At 46.3% G+C, this 22,589-nt stretch overlaps 1 protein-coding gene across 1 annotated transcript in view; it reads right to left on the reverse strand.

The window, feature by feature from the left end:
- Nucleotides 1-22,589, reverse strand: part of LOC138510182 (kelch domain-containing protein 3-like) — a 1,131,537-nt gene that overhangs the window by 79,074 nt on the left and 1,029,874 nt on the right. The window contains exon 18 of the mRNA XM_069625668.1: nucleotides 17,060-17,164. Coding sequence (XP_069481769.1) covers nucleotides 17,060-17,164 — 105 coding nt within the window. The remainder of the gene's footprint in view (nucleotides 1-17,059; nucleotides 17,165-22,589) is intronic.

The raw sequence follows: 22,589 nt of genomic DNA on the forward strand, positions 1-22,589 counted from the left end.
ATAGTATTAAGCGAGCAGTGGAGGCATGTCTATATGTTATGTTTATGTTTATTGAGTTTATATAGTGCTTTAATCCAAAGCGCTTTACAGTATAACAAGGTACAATAATGAAAGAAACATATTTACAAACATGAAACAAACCAGTGATACAGTATGTTGAACAATTTACTTAAAAGTGTGGGGGAAAGGGGCAAGGGAGGTATGTGAGGTGGGTTTCGATGTCTGATTTGAGGTCAGTGGGAGCGGGAGGGAGGGGAAGGAGGGAGGGGAAGGGAAGGGGAATCCCCCTGGTGACCTCCTACGCCCCCTGGTGACCTCCTACGCCCCCTGGTTGTTTAAGTGTCTGATTTGAGGTCAGGGGAGGAGGGGGGAGGAGGGAAGGGACAGAGGGCCAGGGAGTTTGGGGAAGAGAGGTAGGGAAGGAGAGTCAGGGGGAGTGGAGAAGGGCTTTCAGAGAGGAGCGGAAGGATGAGTAGGTAGGGGAGGAGCAGATAGAAAGAGGTAGGGAGTCCCAGTGGAGGGGGGCCAAGAGTTGAAAGGAGCGAAAGTGTGAGGAGGCACATGGGGCTCGGGGCACAGTGAGAAGGTAGAGATCAGCTGAGCAGAGAGAGCGAGAGGAAGAGTAAAATGAGAGGAGGGAAGAGAGATAGGGGGGGCAAGATCATGGAGAGATTTGTAGACAAGACAGAGGAATTGAAATTTTAGTTGTGAGAGGAAGGGAAGCCAGCCGAGTTGAGAGAGTGAGCTAGAAATAGAATCTCGAGGGCAAAGAAGACATAGAGTATGGATAGAGGAGTGGTAGATGGATTTTAGGGGAGTCAGGTGAGAGACAAAGAGGAGAGAGGAGCAGTCGAAGAGGCGGGAGAAAATAAGGGAGGAGATTAAGAGTTTAGAAGCGTGGAAGGTGAAAGAGGAGCGGATCTTGCGGATCTTGAAGAGGTGGTGCTGACAGGCACGAGAGGTTAGAGAGATGTGGTTGGAGAAGGAGAGGGAGGAGTCAATGTGGAGGCCAAGATTGCGGACATGGGTCGAGATGGGGAGATTGGAAGGGGGAAAGTGGATGAAAGGAGGGGGGAAGGGGAAAGAGTGTTAGGAGGGAAGAAAAGCACTTCGGTCTTGTCAGTATTGAGGGAAAGAAAATGGGAAGACATCCAGTTTTTTATGGCAGTAAGGCAGGAAGGGAGAGTGTGATGGAGGTCAGGGGTGAAATAAGAGAAGGAGCGAAAGAGTTGGGTGTCTTTCTTGATATCCATTAAGATATTCTCCAGGACACCCCCCCAGATGCTTTCTTTGGCACTCTCCCAGATATCCCTCTCATTGCTGATCTTCCAGTTCCCCCAGTTGCTTATGCTCCCTGTGACTAGGGGCTTCGTTCTCAATCCCATCCAGGATTAGTTATTCCTCATGTGGATTTGAATTCTAACAGTCTAGTGGTTATTCTTGATGTTTGCATTAGTAGTTATTTTAATGACTCATTGTGTGTGACTTCATACTGGGTAATCACTTTAATAGCTTTTAGGCTTCTGGCAAGCCTGTGGGTATTTAAATGTGTCCGAAATGTGCAGAACCATCTTCTGAATACATCTACTTTTCTCTCTCTTGATGCTGACCGCATCAGAACCATAATCGTGCAGGCTCTGCAATGTAACATATGCTCGCTTTATTGCTGTTAAGCCTTTGTGATGGATTGCCACCTGTGAGGGTGTAAAAGCTCTAGCTTTTTGTTCTTGTTCTATAAAATGATGCAGGTACATCTATCTCTGAAATGATGGTCTGCAAACCATGCCCCCCTTTCATAAATGGCCCATGTCAAAATTATAGTGAAACCATGCTCCTTTCCTGAGATAGTCAGGGACCCTGAGAATCAGCCCTACCATGGCAAAGGGAGTTTCAAAGGTCACATGTGCATCAGCTCTGAAAGCAAGACTACTGCTATTAAAGGGCAGATGAATATCAGCCTCTGTCCAGGATGTCTTCATTATAGCCATGTGTCAAAGTGACAAAGAGCCTGTCGCCTTCGATACTCTAGAGGAAGCGTAGCACCTTCCATCCAGGGTATGGCACACCCCCCTTTCACCTCCAGGAGTCCCTTTGTGAATCAGAGCTTCAAAGAGCCAGGCCGCACAGATAATGTTACCCCAACAGGTACCTGAGAACTAGTACAGTCTAAGGTCTCATGAAACAGGGTGACTTTCCTCCCAAGAGCACACAGCAACCAGGTGGCTCTGGCAAAAAGGTGGGAGGAGCCAGATTGTGCAGCGCTCACTGCCAAGCTGCAAAGAAAACACACAAGGATTGATCATCACCCAAGATGTAAGACGTAGATTAGAGACAGTGTACAACCCCCCTCAGAACCCCCCATTCCCCTTTTCTACCTGTATGGATTAGTACAAGTGCAGATGAACCTACTGGTGTGGTGCACTTGGAGGAAAAAATTAAGGAATCCAAATCCACAGTGTCCATAGGTCAAAAAATTGCCCGATGAATTGCCAACGAGAGAAACAACAGGAAAAACAGCACTCGCAATGGACCTAACCTGAGCAGCACAATGACGCTACTAATACAGAGAGGACAAAGGAAAGTGTTGATGTCCACACATTCTAAAAGAAAAGAAACAAAATCCAACATCAGGTCACTAGGAACCAAGTACCAGCAAGGAAACACAAGTCACAAAAACTGGAAATCAGGAGAGTATGCCGATGCCAGATAAGGATGATCCAAAAGCAGGTCCAGTTGGAGGCCATGTATAGAAACAGGACAATCCGTCAGATTTGCTAAAGTCAGGAAGGGTGATCCGAGAGTGGGTCCTAGACGAAAGTCAGGGAGCCTGGTAGTCAACAGAGACGCCAAAGCTAGAAAGGAAATACAGGGAGGAAATCCAATAACACAGAGCTATGGTCAGGGAAAAACAAAGTGTAGGGCCAAGGACAAGCAAACAAGACAGCTTCCCTTGAGAAGCATCAAGCGCAGATCTCCGATGCATTTTAATCCTTGTTGCAGGCTGCCTGGCGTGATGCGTGTAATGTCATTGCCTGAGCATATGTCATGACGTCCCTGCGTACATCTTTTCTGGATGTGGGATTCTGGTGGTCGTAGTGCACCACCAGACACGGTGCTGGTGAAGACGCCACAGTAATCACTAGCCCATAGGGCTCCTTGGCATCCAACTGCTCCGTACATGTGGAGAGGGAATTCTGACATAAAAGGTAGAACTATCATAACAAAGCCACACTCAGACCAGGATGCTGACCACTAGAGTGCCTTCAAAGTCAGCAGGCAATGCAAGAATTGATTGGACTAAATGCTGTATTCCTGTATTGTACAACATGCTTTATACATCCTTCTGCATACGGTGAAGCAAAGTAATGCATTTCAGCCATTCACTTGACACTGTGCCGGCCATTTCACTTTGTTTACCTGTGAAAGGCAGCAAAGACAGAAATACAGAGGAGGAGTGTCAGTTTAGTGACATTGCACTTCAGTGACACTGCACAACCACAACTGTCTCCTGGGTCAAGCTGTTGCAGTTAAAATGTACAAATGGGTGGTGCTCAGGGGGAACAACGTCCTTTTGCTGACAGGTTTTCTTTCGATAGAATCCGAAAAACTCATAGAAATATAGAGAGGGGTAAGGGGATAAAAGGAGTGGGGAGTGGGTTGAAGAAGGTATGCAAATATAGGGAAAGTGGGGGCTTGGGAGGGGCACTCCCCCAAATATAAATACAAAATTCGAGAAGTTATTTCAATGGAGTCTTTTCGGCAAACATTCTATCGAAAAAACTCCTGTCGGCAAACGACATAGAACCACTCCGGGAGCTCAGTAATTCTGCATTTCAACATCCAAGCACGCCCCCGGCTCTTCAACCCACCCCTATAATCTTGGACGATTGTGCTGCTCTCTCCTGCTGGCCTGCTCTTTCAAAGCATGGAGTGAACTAGATAATAGTGCCGCAGAAATGCTGCCTTCTTATCTGGGCATATGACTAATATGCGTGAAGGACCGGAGGGGGATGTCTGTACTTCTGCTCTCTATGTGTTAGAGGAGAGGCACAGAGGACCCCAGCCAAGATTCTCTATTATTGGTACGTGGTCGAGCAATCAAGGCTCAGCTTCTCAGGAGGTGATGCAGGCTGGTTCCTAAGAACAGTGTAGTCCCCAAGCACCCACAAAGGAATGTCCACACACTGTATTAGTTAAAACACAGTCTTTATATAATTAATATTCAAGGTTATGTACAATATCACGATAACTCACTTTGTACTCGGTTAACTATAATGGCAAATATACAGTTCTACGCGGTACCACAATTACTATTAGATCTCTTTAAAGTGCATCAACTGTACGGTTAAATGTCACACAAATCAGTTTGTAAAGGAAACCAACAATAGACATAAGAGGAAAGTTTTTGGTTAGAACAATTGGCAGAATACTGGGCCGATACCTAGACACAGTTCTGTGTGGAGATCCTCCCACCTGGGAAACCTGTAGAATAAAGATATATCACAAGCCCAGTCCATATATTGTTCACAAGGGACTTTCCAATAGTTCGGCAACACCAAAGTACCTGGCGTTGTAGCGTTCCTCGTCAGGGAATCGATGCCCCTTCTTGAGTGCCCTCCCTTTAAGGCAGGAGTCATGGTTCGTCGAACGTCCGACGGAGAACAGGGTGAACTACGGCGGTGAAGTGGCAGCTTCTTTCCTAGCGGTGCTCATTGATGGGGAAGCGTAAACGTCCTGCAAGGAAGAGGAGTGCGGGGCACCTCGATGTCGATAGTCCTGGACTGCAAAGAGTTGAAGAACTGTGGCCCAGCAAGGGCGTCGTGTCGTCGGCATCTCTGTGGTCTTTGGGTGGCGGGAAACCCACCAGCGGATGCTTCTCGGCACGTCAACGGCCTGGCCATCTCCAGCGGGATCAGACGGGCGATGATGTGGACGAGAGCGTCCTTGGATCAAGAGTTCTTAGGCAACGGAAGCACTGCGGCTCCGGTCGTCGACGGCGGTCGTCGACAGTGGCGGACAACAGGGTGCTTCTCTTTGGGATTCCGCAGCAGTCCCTGTCTCCGGTCGACAGCCTGTCGTAGGTCTGTCTACCAGGGAGCTTTGGCAAAGATCAGCTGGTGCACGATGGTCCCTCGTAGCTCGGGAAGAGGTTGCCTTACCAGGCCCTCTCTGGGTCAGTCCTTGGAGACACAGCAGCTTTCAGATTGTTGAAGGAGAGCAACAGCAATTCTTCTCTTCCAGCAGGACTTCAAGGCCTAGCGTCAGTTTCACTTCAGTTACTCTTCGTAGTTTGGACTTTAGCTCTGAACACTTCTGAACATGATTCCTAGCAGTGAAAGGTCCCCAGATATACTGTTGATCTCCCATTCATTCTGCTGGGTCACACTCGAGCATCCAATCACTACGAAGGGCATTCAGCAGTCTGTCAGCCAATCAGGCGCACAGTCCATTCAGGCCATTCACTTCTCTCCAGACACTCACAACAAGTTATGTGTATTGGGACAAGTACCACACCATTTAACACTTTACACTGCATTCATACCAGTTTCAGGCAGGGCTGTTTCAGTCATTGTGTCAAACACCAGCAACCAAACATCCACAACAAGAAGTGCATATTCGTCACACACTCTATTCACCCAGGTCCCACCCACAGGCGTACCCACAACATTGTTGGGAAGGCTCCAGACAGTCTGGTCGGCTCTTCCCGACACTGCCATATATGGAACTTCCACCCAACAGCCAGTCATGGGGAAGGGACAGTCAGGACTCCCCGGGACTTAGAGAAGATCAAGGTAACAGGCGATGGAAGGCAAGAGGCCACGGGGGCCATCTTATCTCCATCAGGAATCTACCGATTCCAATGACAGGGCCAGTGCCTCCCGAAATGGAGGACGCTCAGGGCACCAGTCAATTCAGCACGGAACTGCCACCAGCCCGTACCCTGCTCTGTGGGCTCCACACAGGTGCCAAAAAACATACACTAGGGGCACAGGGTTGTACCCCCACCCATGGGTGCCATAAGGGTATCACATGGGTCTGTTCACCAAAACCAAAAAAGAGAGCTCCACCACCAGGAGTCCCACATGAACACACGATAAAAGGCAGTAAAGGACAAGGATACGGAGGCCCTGTCCCTCTGATGCATTTCCAGCATCACAATATGCCAGACCAACTGTATGAGTACCTATGAATCTGATGTCAAATGTGTAAGCAACTGGTATCATGGTTGGGAAAACACACACTACAATAGTAACTTAGGGTTCAACATCTTTATCCTCTTTCTGTGTAAGGTTGGGTGTAAGCCTACAAAGGAAGGAAAGCAAGGGTAGTTAGTAGAGGATAGCCTACTCAGCCTCACTATGTAAATTGTAAATAGTATGAGAACAAAGAAATCCAAAATATGTGAGTGATTCTGCTTTTCTCTAATCCTGATTTGACCCTCTGCGAGGTTTCCAAATCAAGCTGACTTTAGCAGCATGTTTCAGTGTTCAAGGGAAACAAGGTTTGGGGTAACCGCATAGGAAATCTAACGGAGGTGCCTTAAACGTAATAGGCTAACAGTGTCAGTATGGAGGAGTAACACACCCAAAAGCAAGGGTCTATACAAAGTGTCCCAATCCATGTTCATTTCTCTATTTTGGGTAAATCCAGGATTCCCACAATCTCTTGGCCGCCTTTAGTTCACTCGTCATCTCAGGGTGTTTAGAGCATCACAGCAGGTTTATTTAGCTGCTCCTTGGTATGTTTAAAAAATCCGAAATATTCTACTAGTTGATCCTTGCCTACCAGTGCAAAAGCTTGTGATGTCCCTCCTTGCCCAAGGTAATACCCAGGATACTTACCAGCAGTAATTGCTCCCACCCTTCATTGGTGCTTTTAAGACTGAATTTGTTTTCACTCACCGTCCAAGAGTCTCCCTCTTGTGTTTGAACCTACTACAGCCTGTACCTGGATGCTCCAGCTTTCTAATACCTGCCAGCCTCCATCCCCAAAAGGTGATACCTTTCCTTAACAAGTTCTGGTGATTTCTGGACACCACCTGGTGCTGGGTGGTGCCACCCAGGAAGCTGGTCACTGCTAATTTTTAATGTCACTTGGCCATTGTCAGTTTCTGGGATAAAGTCCCAGGGAGGCTCTTTGTATAAGTCCTCCTATTGCCTCATCTTGCTGACTGCGCCATTTACTATTTACTCCGCACATCGCTACTTAGCGGCTAATTTTCTATTAAAACGTAATTTGACAGCATTGAGTTGTTACTTTTACACTGTAACATAAGCGGCTCCCCGCCTCCAAATTTTCATCACTTGCACTGCATGGCAAGCAGTGCTCACAAATTAAATGAAACCTTCTCCAACATGCTTGCACATTGGGGAGGGTTTAATTTCAACTGGGAACACTGCTTACCAGAGCAGCGTTTACTTTTGATTGTGAGCACCGCTTGCTCGCATGGTAATCAGTGTTCCAAATTGAAATGAAACCCTCCCAATCATACTCGCATGTCGGGGAGGGTTTCATTTCCATTGTACACGCCCCCACCATGCTTGCATGACATGCAGTATGTAAAATGGATTCCTATTGGATATGCCTGCTTTATGGTGCATAAAGCAGGCGAACCTCATAGGCTCCAGCATTTACACCGGCATGAAAATCCGGCAGAGAGAAAGAAGGTGGCGGAAACACAAGTTGTGTTCCACCCCTCCTCTCTGCCATACAAATGCTTGAAAATGAGCGTGGCATGAATGGAATGCATTAAAGCCGCAGGCAGGGCTTTTACGCCTTCCATTCACATTAGGGCACAATTTAAAATGAGCCCCTTACTGTCTCTGTAAGGTTGCCAACCCTGTGGAACACTGTCCTAAATCCTCTAATGCTGGCTTCTCACTGCCACTTTTTATATCGGATCCATATTCTTATGAGGTAGGTGATTGATCAGGTTCTCTCGTCATTAATTCTGTACTACAAGAGTGGTCAGGGTGTTGTAGTCCTACCTCCCTTTCGGTATTTCCTTTCTCCCTTTTATTTCTACCATGGCAGTGCATCTGTCTGTTTGCTATGTTCAATAACAGTGTACTTTGCATCCAAGAGGTTAAAGGGGCTTCGAATCAAGCAGACCTGTCATGGTGGCTCAGTGTTCATGTACTGTGGAGTGCAGGAACAGTGCACTTGCTACCTCTACTTCACGCTTCTGTTCTTTATTCTCAGGTTGCTGATCGGTGTGACATTGGATCTCTCTGACAAGATCCACGGATACCATGAGTATAAGGTACAGGTTTATTTGCTGGACCTCACAAGCGCAGGCTCCTTCCTTCAGCAGTGAAGCTCAACCACCACTGTGGAATGTTGATTGCTGAACAAGCATCAACACTCCACAGTGCACGAGCACATTATGACATATCCTCTTTCCTTGTATAACAACAATTAGCAACAATGAGAAACATGAACTTGGTTAACAAGGCAACATACACATGCTTAAATAAAATCTTGGTATGAAAACAGAAAAGAAAAAAAAATAATCCAAGTAATGACCCACTTGACCCAGGATGCGAGCACCCATGAAAAGTATATACACTTTAACACACATAGTCCCTAAGCCTTATGGGAGGTCCACACCTCCTGGGCGCACGATCCCTTTCTTGCATCACGACTGGTTGCGGCTCGGAAACATTCCGACCACCCACATTCACATCTGCACACAACTGGCCTGCACTGGAAGCACCTGTCGTTTCTGGACGTGGAACTAACGCTTCCAGCTACGAGCCAGAATCTTGTGAAAGCACAGGCTCATAATGCATCACTGCTTCCTGACCCTCCGGATCATAATCCATGCTGGATGCACCAGGAGCATCGCACCCGACCACAACCACCCGTCTCTTACTCCAAACAGAGCCATCCTCCAACTTCACATGACCCTTGCCCACCTTAACCACCCTCCTCAAAGGCAAAAACGTACTGTACCCCTTGTACACAAATCTTGGGTTTTTTATGTACACTTGATCCCCCGGTTTGACATCCAATTCCTTTCTAGACTTCTGTGCCAATACCATGGCCTTCTGACGCGCTGAAATACTACGATGAATAGCCTGTAAATCCATGTCGCACGGCCCACCTCCACCCATGGCCAACGTCCTTAACATTGTACCTGCCTTCCTGCCCCTCATGAGCTCAAACGGAGATCTGTCCGTAGCCAAAGCAGGGGTTCTCTGATAAGCAGCTAGGTATTGCGTCACCACTTCCTGCCAATCCAAACCATTAGCCAAAGCCAACTGTATGGCTGACTTAATAGTACCATTCGCCCTCTCCACTAAACCATTCGCAGAGGGATTGTACAAGGCACTCCTATAATGGGAAATGGCATGTTGTCTCAAAAATTCTGTCATGGCATAAGACGTGAACTGCACGCCATTATCAGTTACCAAGTTGGCAGGCAAACCCTCTCGATCAAATACCCTCCTCAAGAAGGCAACAACCGAATTGGTTGTGACAGTGGAACATGCAGCAACTTCAATCCACCTTGATGTGTAATCCACCAATACTAGCAAAAATCTAGACTCAGGCTGCAAGCATTCAAACGGACCCATAATATCCAACGCCAATTTTGACCACACCTGCTCAGGGACTTCCACAGGATGCATGGGTTGAGGACGCAGCACCTTACTCTTATCACTGCCTGCGCATGCTTGACAGTCCTTGACCAACAACTCAACATCCCTGTCCATAGACGGCCACCAGTATTCCTCTCTGAGTCTCCTCTTGGTCAACGATCGACCCAGATGACCAACATGTGCTAATTCCACCATCCTACCCCTCAAATTTGCAGGGGGAATCAGCCTAGCTCCCCTAGATACGCCCCATGGACCATTAGCTAGTTCATGAAGAACCTGAGCGTAACCTTTCCCTTCAGGTCTATGCTTAACAGCATCCCAACCTTTAACAAGACCCTCTCTAATCAATTTCAACTCCAAATCATCTTCTGACTCTACATCCCACAATGACTTCTCTACAGCAGAAGCAATAAAAGCCACTTGACATGGTTGCATGTCCCCCTCTTCAACAGGCTCTGCATGACTATCCACCTCCACTACAGGCAAACGGGACAAGCAATCCGCCACCACATTCAATTTACCAGGAAAGTACTGCAAAGAAAAATTATAATCCTGTAACTGTACTGACCACTTCGCAATCCTCGGTGATACTGCCATGACACCCTTTGTAGAAAACACCTGAACCAACGGCTTATGGTCCGTCCTTACAATATAAGGTATACCCCACAAAAATGTCCTGAAATGTTTTGAAGCCCATAACACAGCCAAAGTCTCTCTCTCAATCACCGAGTATCTGGTTTCTACATCCCTCAATGTCCTTGAAGCGAAAGCCACAGGCACCCATTCATCATTCACCCATTGTTCAAGCACTGCACCCAGGCCGACTTCACTCGCATCCACAGAAAGAGCAGTTTTGTTTTTAGGATCAAATGACCTCAGGAAAGGTGCATTCTCCACCTCCTTCTTGACCAAATCAAATTCTCTCGCACATTCCTCAGACCAATCAAATCTTACACATTTCCTCATGAGGGCTCTCATGGCCACCGTTTTTTCAGCATAGCTGGGCACAAACTTTACATAATATTCCGCCAGGCCTAAAAAAGCTCTTAGCTGATCCTTATTGACCGGAGCTGGTGTATCCCTCAACGTTTGCACCAACTCCCTTTTGGGACTCACTCCTTGTGAACTTAAAATATGTCCAAGATATGTAACCTCCTCCACACCCACCTGACACTTAGTTAATTTTACCGTCAGACCTCTGTCCTTCAGAATCAGCATGACTTTCTCACCCTTATATCATGTTCCTGTCTGTTCTTACCCCACACCAAAATATCATCTTGAAAATAACTGACTCCCAACACACCTCCCAACATCTGCTGCATTAACCGCTGGAACACAGCCGAAGCCGACGCCAAGCCAAAAGGCATACAACAAAACCTGTATGCCCCAAATGGAGTCACAAACGAGGTGAGGGGCCTGGAATCCTCATGCAGGTCAATCTGGTGGTAAGCCGTGGATAAATCAAAAGTGGAAAAGTATTTGGCATCACCGAATGTTAACAATAACTCATTGATGTTCGGTAAGGGATGTCGATCCACCCATATGCTGGAATTAAGTTCCCGAAGGTCTACACACATTCTAATAGTCCCGTCACCCTTCTTAACCAGAACCACAGGGAATAACCACTCTGATGACTCGATGCATTCAATTATGCCCGCAACCTGCAACTTATCCAGTTCCATTTTTAATGCATCCCTAGCTGCTACAGGTACTCCCCTCACTTTGTGCACCTTGGGAATCGCACCCTTCTTGAGAACAATGCGATGGGTAAAACCTTTGAGTTTACCAAGAGTGTCTGAAAACACTTCAGGAAACTCACTCATGAGGACTGCCGGAGTAACCATTGTGCCCTCCTGATCCGCACCCTGCACCACACTTAGAACCGGCACCTCCTCACCCGGATGAATCTGTAAATGTAATGCAGCCTGCTCATCCCACCCCAAAACACTCGTGCCTTTCAAAGCCACATATAATTTACCCACAGTTTGTCTCCCTTTGAAAGAAAAATTTGACCACTTGTATCCTACTACATCAATGGGATTTTGCCCATATGCCGAAGGATTGATGTCCGGGGGCAACAAAGTAGCCACCTGTTTACCCAACACACCCCGGTACACTTCCGGAGCCACCAGGGTGTATGGTGATCCCGAATCCACAAGCATCTCCACAGGATGTTGATCCACCAATACTGACACCCACGGTCCTTTCCGCCCACTCCCTTCCACCTGCAAAATAACATTTTGATTAGGTGCACAAGTCACTGCACTTTCCAACAACATGGCAGACTCATCTGGAGCCACGCTAGCAACCATCTGCCCCCTACACATGCGTGCAAAATGGCCCAACCGTTTGCATTTTCTGCATTCCATGTTGCCAGCGGGACATAACTTTGAACCAGCAGTATGGCTGGACACCCCACAGTTCTTGCACCCCTTCCTGCTTTTAAACCCTTTGCTTCCCTGCGCCGCAGCTTTGTCCCATCCTTTCTTATTCTTTGCCATCACTGCATGCACCATGTCCTTTGACATGTCCCTCTCCATAACAATTTGCACTCTCGCCTTAGAGGCCTCTAAGGCTCTGGCAATCTCTAATACTTTATCAAGAGATGGCTCACCCTCAATCCACAACCTTTCTCTAATTTTTTGATTGGATGTCTTCATCATAATCTGATCTCTTATATGTTCATCACCATTGCCAGGGAAAGCACATGTAGCCATAGGTGCACGCAAAGCAGTAACATACGCATCAATGCTTTCTGTGGCACCCTGAGCTCTAGAGAAAAACTTGTATCGCTCTAACACCACATTCACTCTCTTACCAAAACGCAATTGCAACTTCCTCAGAGCGGTCTCATAAGCACTTATTACTGTCTCTCCCTCACCCCCTCCTTGAACCATAACAGTCTCTCCAGGAAGGTGACGGAAAATCCTCAAACCCTCAGTACCAATACAATTTAGCAATGCAGCTTCCTTTTCATCATCACTGAGCTTTGCTCCCCCCGCAGCCCTCAAGTACACTTTAAAAGCGTCCACCCATTGTTCCCAAGCAACAGTCAGCTCCCCCGGGTTTGGAAGAAAAGCAGGTGGAGGCCTGGCAGCTGCATGCAACATGGCTGGAGATAGGGCCTCATTACGACCCAGGCGGTAAGGGGTTTACGGCGGCGTAAACAGCGCCGACCCTTACCACCTGATTCCGAGGTCCCTTAGCGCCATGGAGGATTTAACACCTGCTTTTAGCAGGTGTTAAAATCCATGGCGCTAAGGGACCTTGTTGTTAATTACACCACCGTAATTTACGGTGGCGTAATTAACGCCTTCCCCACTCCCATTATGCCCTATGGGGCAAAAATGGGAATGGGGAAGGGTAAATGGGGATTGGGGACTTACCGCCCCGCCAACCTCGGAATGGGGCGGTAAGTCCGCCAACCACCATGGCGTAAACGTAGTTTACGCCATGGTGGTAAAGGTACGACCCAGGCGGTAACTTACCGCCTGGGTCGTAATGAGGCCCATAGTGTCTAGATCGCTAGGCCCACACTGGAACCTGCCACGGGCCACAAAATGTCTGCTAGTCTGGAGTGTGTTGATGACCCTAATGTCTCCTTGTAAACGTGCACCCACTCGTTGAATGCAGTACTGGTGCTGCTGGGTGAGTCAAAACAATTACCAGATCCAAGAATGAAGTCAGTACAGCGACATCCCTTGAAAACTGCAGCAATTTCACTTATGATTGCTGATTGGAGTTGTACGCCCCCAACCCGCCTCTTGCCTCCAGGCCAAACACCTCCAGGTCAAATAAGATGCAGTAATCTCCTCCGTCGGGTTTCCTTGAAAACATATGCCCCCAAACTCACCTCCAGTGGCCCGTATCCAGTGGCCCAAGGGAGACGTTTATTGCTCCAAAACCGGCGTAAGCTGGAGCCGATCGCCGTTCATCCGTTTTCCTCCAGAAGAGCAGCGAGGAGCCGATCGCCGTCCACCCGATTTCCTCCTCAAGAGCAGCAATCAGCTGATTCCCCGACAGCGATCAGCTGATGTGTCTTCCTGGGACACGCAGCGTCCCCGCAGCCCCTCCTACTTGTCGTCGTAAAATAGGCAAGGAGCTGATTGGGTTGACGCTGCCGGGGTGGGGCTGACAGACGGTTTCTGCAGGGCACGTACGGCAGACCCTTCCGTTGCGCAGTTGCTGATCCTCCGCAGCCCGAATGGTCTTGGAGACGCCCAAACACACAATCCAAACTTGCCAGGTACTGCGACTGCTCTTGCGCTTACATCCGCGGCAGCCAGCAGGAACTCGTATTCCCGACTCGATGTCCAGACCGGACCCCTGCGAGTCGATGTGCCAAGCGAGTTCAGCAGCTGCACCCCCGATGTTGTGACGCCGAAAATGAACTGGGGCAGGGGCAACTGGCAGGCGCACACGTGGGACGGGGTCCAGCAAAATCCTTGTCGCCAATGACAAGCTCCACGGACACCATGAGTATAAGGTACAGGTTTATTTGCTGGACCCCACAAGCGCAGGCTCCTTCCTTCAGCAGTGAAGCTCAACCGCCACTGTGGAATGTTGATTGCTGAACAAGCATCAACACTCCACAGTGCACAGGCACATTATGACACTCTCTCATAACTTACTTGCCAGGAATTCACTGTGAGAAACAAGTGGTTACTTATATAATCTATGTAATAAGCAACCTCGGAGGGAGGACTTCTCCACAGATGGGGTTTGGGACTCCCCGGTATTTAGTGGGGAAGGGCAACTGGATCCTGGGGAAAGCAGAAGCCTCTATTTCACTTTCAAGGACTGCGCTTAGCAGGCGGATTTCCCAGGCAACCCATATCCCCCTGTCTGTCTTCATGGTCCCCCTAGTGATGACTTTGTCACACTGCTTAACTGAAGCAAATACACTTTGATGGCTGTACCTGGGTAATCAGGCACTATCTATGAATTGTCTGTGTGTTCCTGAGCATTTGATTCTAATACCTGGCTAATGATGTGATCCCCTGCCATTTATTTCCGATTTCTGGCCCATGATTTGAGTACCTGAAACTGTTTTGGATAGCCCTGGAAATGGTATTAGTGCTTGGGCATTTGGTGACAATAGCTGCAATAATGAGTTCAGTATATGTGGAAAGTACTGCATAGACGATTTGAGTACGTGAGATGGGTGTAGTGCATGGGACAAATGGAGAGCACAGAACGGACCGAGTCCGTGCAGCAAGTCACCTGGGCTGAACCGATATGTGAACCAATATGTGGTTGGAACAGGTGAAATATGTGGAAGACACAGGTGAAATATGTGGAAGAAACGGGTGAAGCATGTGGATGGAAAGGGTGAAGTATGTGGATTTAACGGATGACCTGTTGTAGAATGGATGAAGTGGGTGGAACGGGTGAAATGGTAGGACGGATGAAGTAGGTGGATGAATTGGGTGATGTGTCAGGAACCGGTGAAGGGGTGGAACCGGTGCGTGGTGGAATGGGTGAAGTGGATGGAGCATGTAAAATGGCTGGAACCTGTGAAGTGGATGGAACGGGTGAAGATGACATATGTGGAAGGATGATGCTTGGAGAAAGGTAACATGGGTAGAACGAATGAAAGGAGCAGTGCATAAAACGGTTGGAGTGCATAAGATGGCTTGGAGTGCATGAAACGGACTGGAGTGCATGGAACAGACTGGAGTGCATGGAACGTTTTGGAGTGCATGGAACGGATTGGAGTGCATGGAACGGATTGAGTGCACGGAGCGGATTGGAGTGCATGGAACAGATTGGAGTGCTTTGAACAGATCAGAGTACATAGAACGGATTGGAGTGCATGGAACGGATCGGAGTGCATATAATGGAGCGGTTCTGAGTGCTTGAAACAGCCGTAATACATGTAACAGTTCAGAGTTCATGGAACAGATGGGGTACATGGAACCACTGGAGTGGGGTCGATCGAAGCACCTAAGGTAAACCACCATATCACATCTCCACGATTACTCCCTTCTTAACACCACCACTCAACTAGAACACAGCGATACTATGACAGCATTCGGTATAGCTGTTCTCATACCTTCATTTGCCTCATACTCCCCATCACCCTAACTAAACACTGTTGGTTACACACCCTCCAGCCTAGGCGTTCTCCTCAGGCCTAACGCAGCCAGAATCGCTCTGGATAATAACCTGCCAGAACGAACACATGCTCATGATCTCTCAACCACCACACCTACCATCAAGAAGCAGCTATCACATGAATGCCACACCAGCTGCACACATATACGGTGCTCACACGCACCTTATGACTTTCTCTATTCTCTCAATTTGAACTTCGGTTCCTGAGGGCGTTCAACCTACCAGCGCCTTGAGATCATACCAATGGTACATAAGGCGCTATATAAATGCAAAGTAACTTAACATAACATATCATATGATACCAATAACATTACCATGATATGGTGTAAATGATGGTCATATACATAGACATAGGCTGGGACCAGCTGGCAAATAGTGAATGCCTGGAAAATGACTACACAATGACTATGCAAAAGCATACACATGCTCAATAAGGGCTGTCAAAGCAATGAGTTTGGCTATTATAACGGGATTGGATAGGAATATGCCAGCTGCTGCCATCATTTCCTAAGTATGCATGCCATTGCCCAGCTGTTGCCATATTATAGATAATTAGTACAATTATATTCAAGGCACTTTCACGTGAGCTCTCCAAACGGTGCGAGCTCTCCAAACGATGCGAATATCTGGTTAAATGATGGCAATATTAAGAAAATGCCTGAGTACATGTAAATATGATCACACTATATAAGTAACCACCCAACGAGCGGTTGTGGTTTCCCTGAAGGAGACTCGAAAGAATTTTAGAAGTGCTCATATACATGCATTCTGTATGCTTCTAAAATTATTTTTAAGGGTCTTGCAGTGAAGGGACAGATCCTGCAGGGCTCTTGAACATATTCAATAGCCGTTTCTGCCGTCACACGTTGATGGAAAGACTGGTTGTTTTACCTGGCAGTCATTAAGGAGTGACGGCCGAAATGGCCAATAGAAAATGGCCAATACACATCAGTAAATGACATGCATGTACTCATAACAAGTAAGTCGTTCTGTGAGTATGGAGATGGGGAAAGATGGCAATACACAGATCCGGATGGGTATTATGCTGCCAACGTCAACCTCACCCCTTCTACACTCCATGACATGATTTTTGCCTTGTGCACCCAAAACTAAAATGTAGTTGAATTATGTTGTGACTACAGCTACATGTTTTCTATATCTATTATATCTGTTAGACTGGTATGGCTGCACATGAAACAAGAAAAATCACTGTCATAACAATGTCATGAATGGTTACTAATATGTACATAATAAATGCACATTTAAAACTGAAGTGTATGTGTGTGAAGCAGGTCACCAAAGAGACAGGTAAAACTAGACATAATTACGAAAAAACATACTCTCAGTTTACAAATTTCCTTTCTTTCCTTGTCATTCTCATCTGCTCTGGCTTTCAACCAGGCTTCATTTTGTGCCTTGTGCTTTTCCAACATCTCGAGGAGTTCCTAAAAGAGAAGAAAGTGACATTTTTTTTTTTAATTTAAAAAAATTGTTGTTTGCTTACCTTTTATTTTACTCTTTAACAAAAAACACTTTATAAAACAGTCCGAGGGAATCGTTGTCATTACAAAATAAAAACAATATAACAAATACAGGGTGCACTTCATTATCACATTTCATGACGCTAATTGTGGAAAGTGATGAAGAGTTCATTGAAAAGTTGCAATGAGAGCAAACAGTATTGTATTCTGTAACTCTAGGAAGGCAGCTACCCTCCTTTCACACACAGAGGCCGTGGATGTCCACAAATCAGAATATAGAGATCTATCTGGTGTTATCTGCACGAATCGAGTTGTGCTCTGGGCCTCAGATCCGGAAACACTAAACCTCTGTAGACACAATTAGAGAGGGTCTTGTGTGTATGTTCTACACAGATGCCTCTCATATTTGTTACTAACCTCACACCTCGTCTCTTGAATTATAAATAGACATTTCTATGAGGTTGAAATGTGGGTTGGATACAACGTTTGTTAGTCAGACATAATTTCTGTGGTATATGTATTTTACGATGATGTTTTTTAAAATGTGTGTACACTGATTAAAATATGTATTTTTTCACTGTGCCCAGTGCTACTGTCTAAATAACACAAGATAGAACTCTATATTCTGATTTGTGGACATCCACGGCATCTGTGTGTGAAAGGAGGGTAGCTGTTTTGTGGAATCTGTATGCTGGTCGCGTTTGCTGGTCCTCATCCACACAGCCCCCTATAAAAAAAGAGGACTTTCATGCTCATTTGTATTATATCCACTCTCGAAAGGCATCCACAAAATCTACCCTAGCATAGGCACTCTGTGACCTGGGAATCTCAGGGACTATCCTTCCTGAATGGTTCATAGACATGATTTCGAATACAAAATATTCGAAAGTCAAAAAGTCGAAAAAAAAATGTCGAAAAAAAAATGTCGAATTTTTTTTAATGACGTTTTTTTTTCAAAATGGGGGGGCTCCCCCCAACCCCTCTTTTTTTTTATTTTTACCTATTTTTTTCACAGAAACTAGAGCCAAAAAAAAATATCGGAAATAAAAACAATTCGACATTTTTTTTTTCGACATTTTTGATTCGACTTTTTTTACTTTCGAAATTATGTTTTCGAAATTATGACTGGACACCTTCCTGAATGTAAGCAGTTCTGTGCTTTACATTCATTGTGTTACAAATAGAACAGGTATTCTAGTAACATCGCTGCATGACTTATAGCAAGGTGCTAAGCAAGGCCATGGGATACAGCACTGGCGAGGGATGACTTTGCAAACTAATATGGAAGTACTCCCCATTGGGTGGCAGGAACATAGGGGCTGGAGGGAAGGTTAGGAACACAATAGGCAGCAGAGAAGCTCATAAATGGGGGAACCGTTTTTAATGTCTTGTACTTTAAAATACTTTGAAGAAGCTCCTGTTGACCCCACATGTATCCTTACATTTTTTGTATCAATTCTTCATATAATCACAACCACTGTAAAGGTATTAGCTATGTTCCTGCACTTTTTTAACTTTACCCATGAACAATCACCAAATATTTTCATGCTGCATGTGTACATTGAGACAAAGCAAGACCAACAGAACACTCGAGAGAAGTTTGATAAAGTACATGAAGTTCAACATTTTTATTATAAACTGAAAATGCAAGGTTGGGGGTGGGATAACGCTTATGGTATGAAGGGAACTCCTCCAGCATAACTGGTAGAACTAACCTCCTTGCTTGGTACTATGACTGTACAGGTGACTGTGCTAAATTAGGAGGTGTGGAGTTTACTAGTTCTCCTAGTTTCTCCAACCTTTTCAAAATAAACAACATTCATCCTTTCTTGACTTTCTTCCACCCTCAACTCTTTATGGGGTTGTAGGATAGGGCAAACCCTCGCTGGGCCCAGTAGTTGCAGCTATAACTGTCATGATTTGTTCCCTTTGCTCTCTTTCTTGCCACTTGGGAGCCTAATTTGGGGTGCATTGCCTATTGGAAATTCCATTCAAACCTTATGAGGCAATGTTGTGTCGATTTGGGAGCAATAGAAAATCCTTGTTGTCCATGGGCCTCATTCCGAGTTCGGAGGTAACAGCGCCGCTATTTGCGGCATGGCTGCCTCCGAACACGTCCAAACTCCGGACGATGAATGGAGTAATTACCGGTCCATTCCGAGGTCGGAGGGACCGGTAATTCCCGATTCACCAGGGCCATTCCCCATTCCCATTTGAGCCCTCATAGGGCTCAATGGGAAGGGGGAAGGCGGCAATAACGGTACCGTAAATTACGGTACCATTATTGACCCCGGAGTCCCTTTGCAGGTCCCGTCCTTAACGCCTGCTAAAAGCAGCCGTTAAGGAAGGACCTGCAAAGGGAACTCGTAGTAGGGCGGTAAGGGTTTAACGGCACCGGTCTTGTTACCGGTGACCGTTAACCCTTACCGCCCTACTCGGAATAAGGCCCCATGTCACTTCCCTTCTGGATCCATTTCAGGTTTTTGGCAGCCATTTTGCTGCTTTTATCAAAAGACTATGCTTCCCAGAATGCCCGGCCCGCTGCCTCATCAGCCCCCTTGCGGGACAAGGTTGGGTGGAGGATAAGCAGCACCTGTGGCTGGCAGGTGCTAGCAAGCAGCACACTGAAGGCGTGTGCCCGTTAGCCAGCTTTAAAAACATCAGTTTGCTTCAGTTCAGTGCTGGTCATTGATGCAATTTTCCTGTTTGTGACCAGTCTCTTGTTTCTGGTTCTTATTTTAGTTTCTACTACCTAGTTTCTTATTTCTTGTTACCTTTTCCCTGGATTTCATATTTAGTGTGCTTAATAGTATTTTCTGCTTCCTCGATTCTCTTTCTGTCATCTTCTGTTTGGCAATAACAAAAAACAAATGGTCAAGCCAACAACTATTCTTGTCTGACTGGGGTTTAATGCTTTATCAAAAACACAAACGCATTATATGTACCCCAACCTGATTTTGCATACTACCCCCTCCCTTATAAATAAGACAGCACAATGGATTAATACCCGTCTTCCAGGGATGAAGGAGAACCCTAGAGGTATTCTCATGTTTAGAAGGGTTTCTTGGGTAGTAAAGAAACCAAAAGGGGCAAAGGGGGATTGTGTGGTGGTGTCTATGACCGCCCCAGCTATGCTTAACTATATGGTTTCTGCTATTATCCCCGAGTGGCGTGTGCACACTTCTCCCTTAGCTAACAGTGCCTTTTTTCCTCTAGCACCGTTTTATCCCGTAAGTCCCCTTCTGCCTGAGCATCGGACCATTACTAAACCTCCTAACCCACGTATCGTCATGGAGGGTTTTGGGGGAGCGGATTTACCAGCTGGTATGATAACATTAGCCACAGTGTATTTGACAAATCGCTTTCAGGCTCTGGGGGAAATAGAAGAATTGGATTGACATGTTGCTATGGGGGAGGTGGCTCAGATTAAAGATAGATCGGAAAGGGGAGGGGAATCTGAACAAAATGTCCCTTTAGTTGAGCAGGCATCTCACTCTTTGACCTGTTTGTGTTGGAACATAGCTGGTGCTGTGTCTAAGTTATCTCAGGGGGGGATAGCCACTATCCTTAGGGAATATGATATTATATTCCTTGAGGAAACTTGGGCCCTCGCCCCTATCTGCTTTGATGGATATGTTGCAGAATGTGTCCTTGCGGAAAAGGGCAATCGAGGGAGATGTTTTGGCGGCCTGGCAATATTGGTGAAGGCATCTTTAGCCTTAACTATCAGGGGAGAGAAACTAAAAATCACAATATATAATGCGTTATGGCATGCCCCTTTAGGGGTCACCCCCTATTTTTGGTTAATCTTTACATCAGTCCTCATCATGCTAATCAGGGGTGGCCAGGGGCTCTGAGAGACCTGATTGAAGAATTTGCCATTCTTAATGGGAAACAGGCCTTATTATTAATCATGGGAGGTGATTTTAATACGAGAATGGGGCTAGGAATTCCAATAGTGAATATAGACCCGGGTGAAGATCTTTTGTATGGGGTTGCACCTGCACAACTGGTGGATGAAAGAATGTGTTCAAGAGACCTACAGTTTTGTGAGTGGTTTTTGGAGTTGGGTATTTGCTCATTGAATGGTCGCGTGGGAGTATACCGGCCTGGGAGGCCAACTTGTGAGGGTACCAAGGGGTCATCTACGATTGATTATTTTTTTGCCCACGTGAAGGATTGGCATTTAATTAAGGAGTTTGAGGTACTCAAGAATTTACAGAGTGACCATTATGCACTCCGGTTGGTTCTAGGAATAGATCTGCCAGTGGTTCCACTTGCCAATTTTCCCCAACTGGATCAGTGTGGCATTAATCCCCTGTGTAAGCAGAGAATTAAATGGGCCAGATTGGACCCTGCGAACACTCAATCGTCAATTTGTGAATTAAACATGGAGGAACTCTCCACTATTCTATCCACTGAATCTTCTCTGGGCTCTATAATTCTGGCATCTCAAAAGATTTGGAACTCTATGTCTCCAATTTTCCAAAGGGAATTTAAAAAAGGGAATAAGAATCTGGAAACCTGGTTTGATGAATCTTGCCGGGTAGCACAGAAGGATCTTAAGGGCATTTTATCTCCGTTGTGAGATAGTCACTGCTCTGGCGCATTATAAATATGTCCTGGCAAAAAGGAAGACCCAGCTAGAAGCACAAGCCAGGGAAGATCTTATTCAGGCTGTGCAGTCAAGGGACTCTAAGACCTTTTGGGAATAAGTGGCCAATGGGTCCGCCCATAAAAGAGTAAAAATATATAAGAAAATAATGTTAGTGCAGTGGCTTGGTCGAATCATTTTAGCTCCCTATATAGAGCAAACCCTCTAACCCCTTATAGTGGGCCTAGAGGATGTCAACTCTGATTAACTAGAGAAGAGGTAGAGGTGGCTATTAATAACCAACTTCCTAATCGTGCCCCTGGATCAGATGCTATGCCAGCAGACATTTTCTGCAATGAGGTGGCTCTGTGGGCTCCAATCTTGACTAAGTGCTTCAATGCATTTCTGGAGCTTGGTCATTACCCGTCAACATGGAGGCAGGCAATAATTTTCCCTATCTTTAAGAAGGGTGATCCCAGTAGTCCTCTTTCTTATAGACCCATTTCCTTGCTCGATACTTCTTTTAAAATCTTTAATCGGGCGGTCTTGGCAAGGTTGGAACAATGGATCTTTGACTCTGGGGTCCTTACAGAGACTTAATATGGTTTTCGCCCGGGTCTGGGAACTAGGGACCAGGCTTTAAATTTGTATTTGGTGGGAGCTACCTCTATATATGTAAGGGGTGAGCCTCTGTATTTAGCATTTATGGACCTGAGCACTGCGTTTAATAAAGTTGATAGGGCTATGCTTTGGGCGGTGCTCAGGGCCATGGGATGCCCGGAGGATTTGGTCAAG

The sequence above is a fragment of the Ambystoma mexicanum genome, chromosome 6p (genome assembly GCF_040938575.1).
Source record: "Ambystoma mexicanum isolate Mex_15411 chromosome 6p, UKY_AmexF1_1, whole genome shotgun sequence".
Classification (NCBI taxonomy): Eukaryota; Metazoa; Chordata; class Amphibia; order Caudata; family Ambystomatidae; genus Ambystoma; species Ambystoma mexicanum.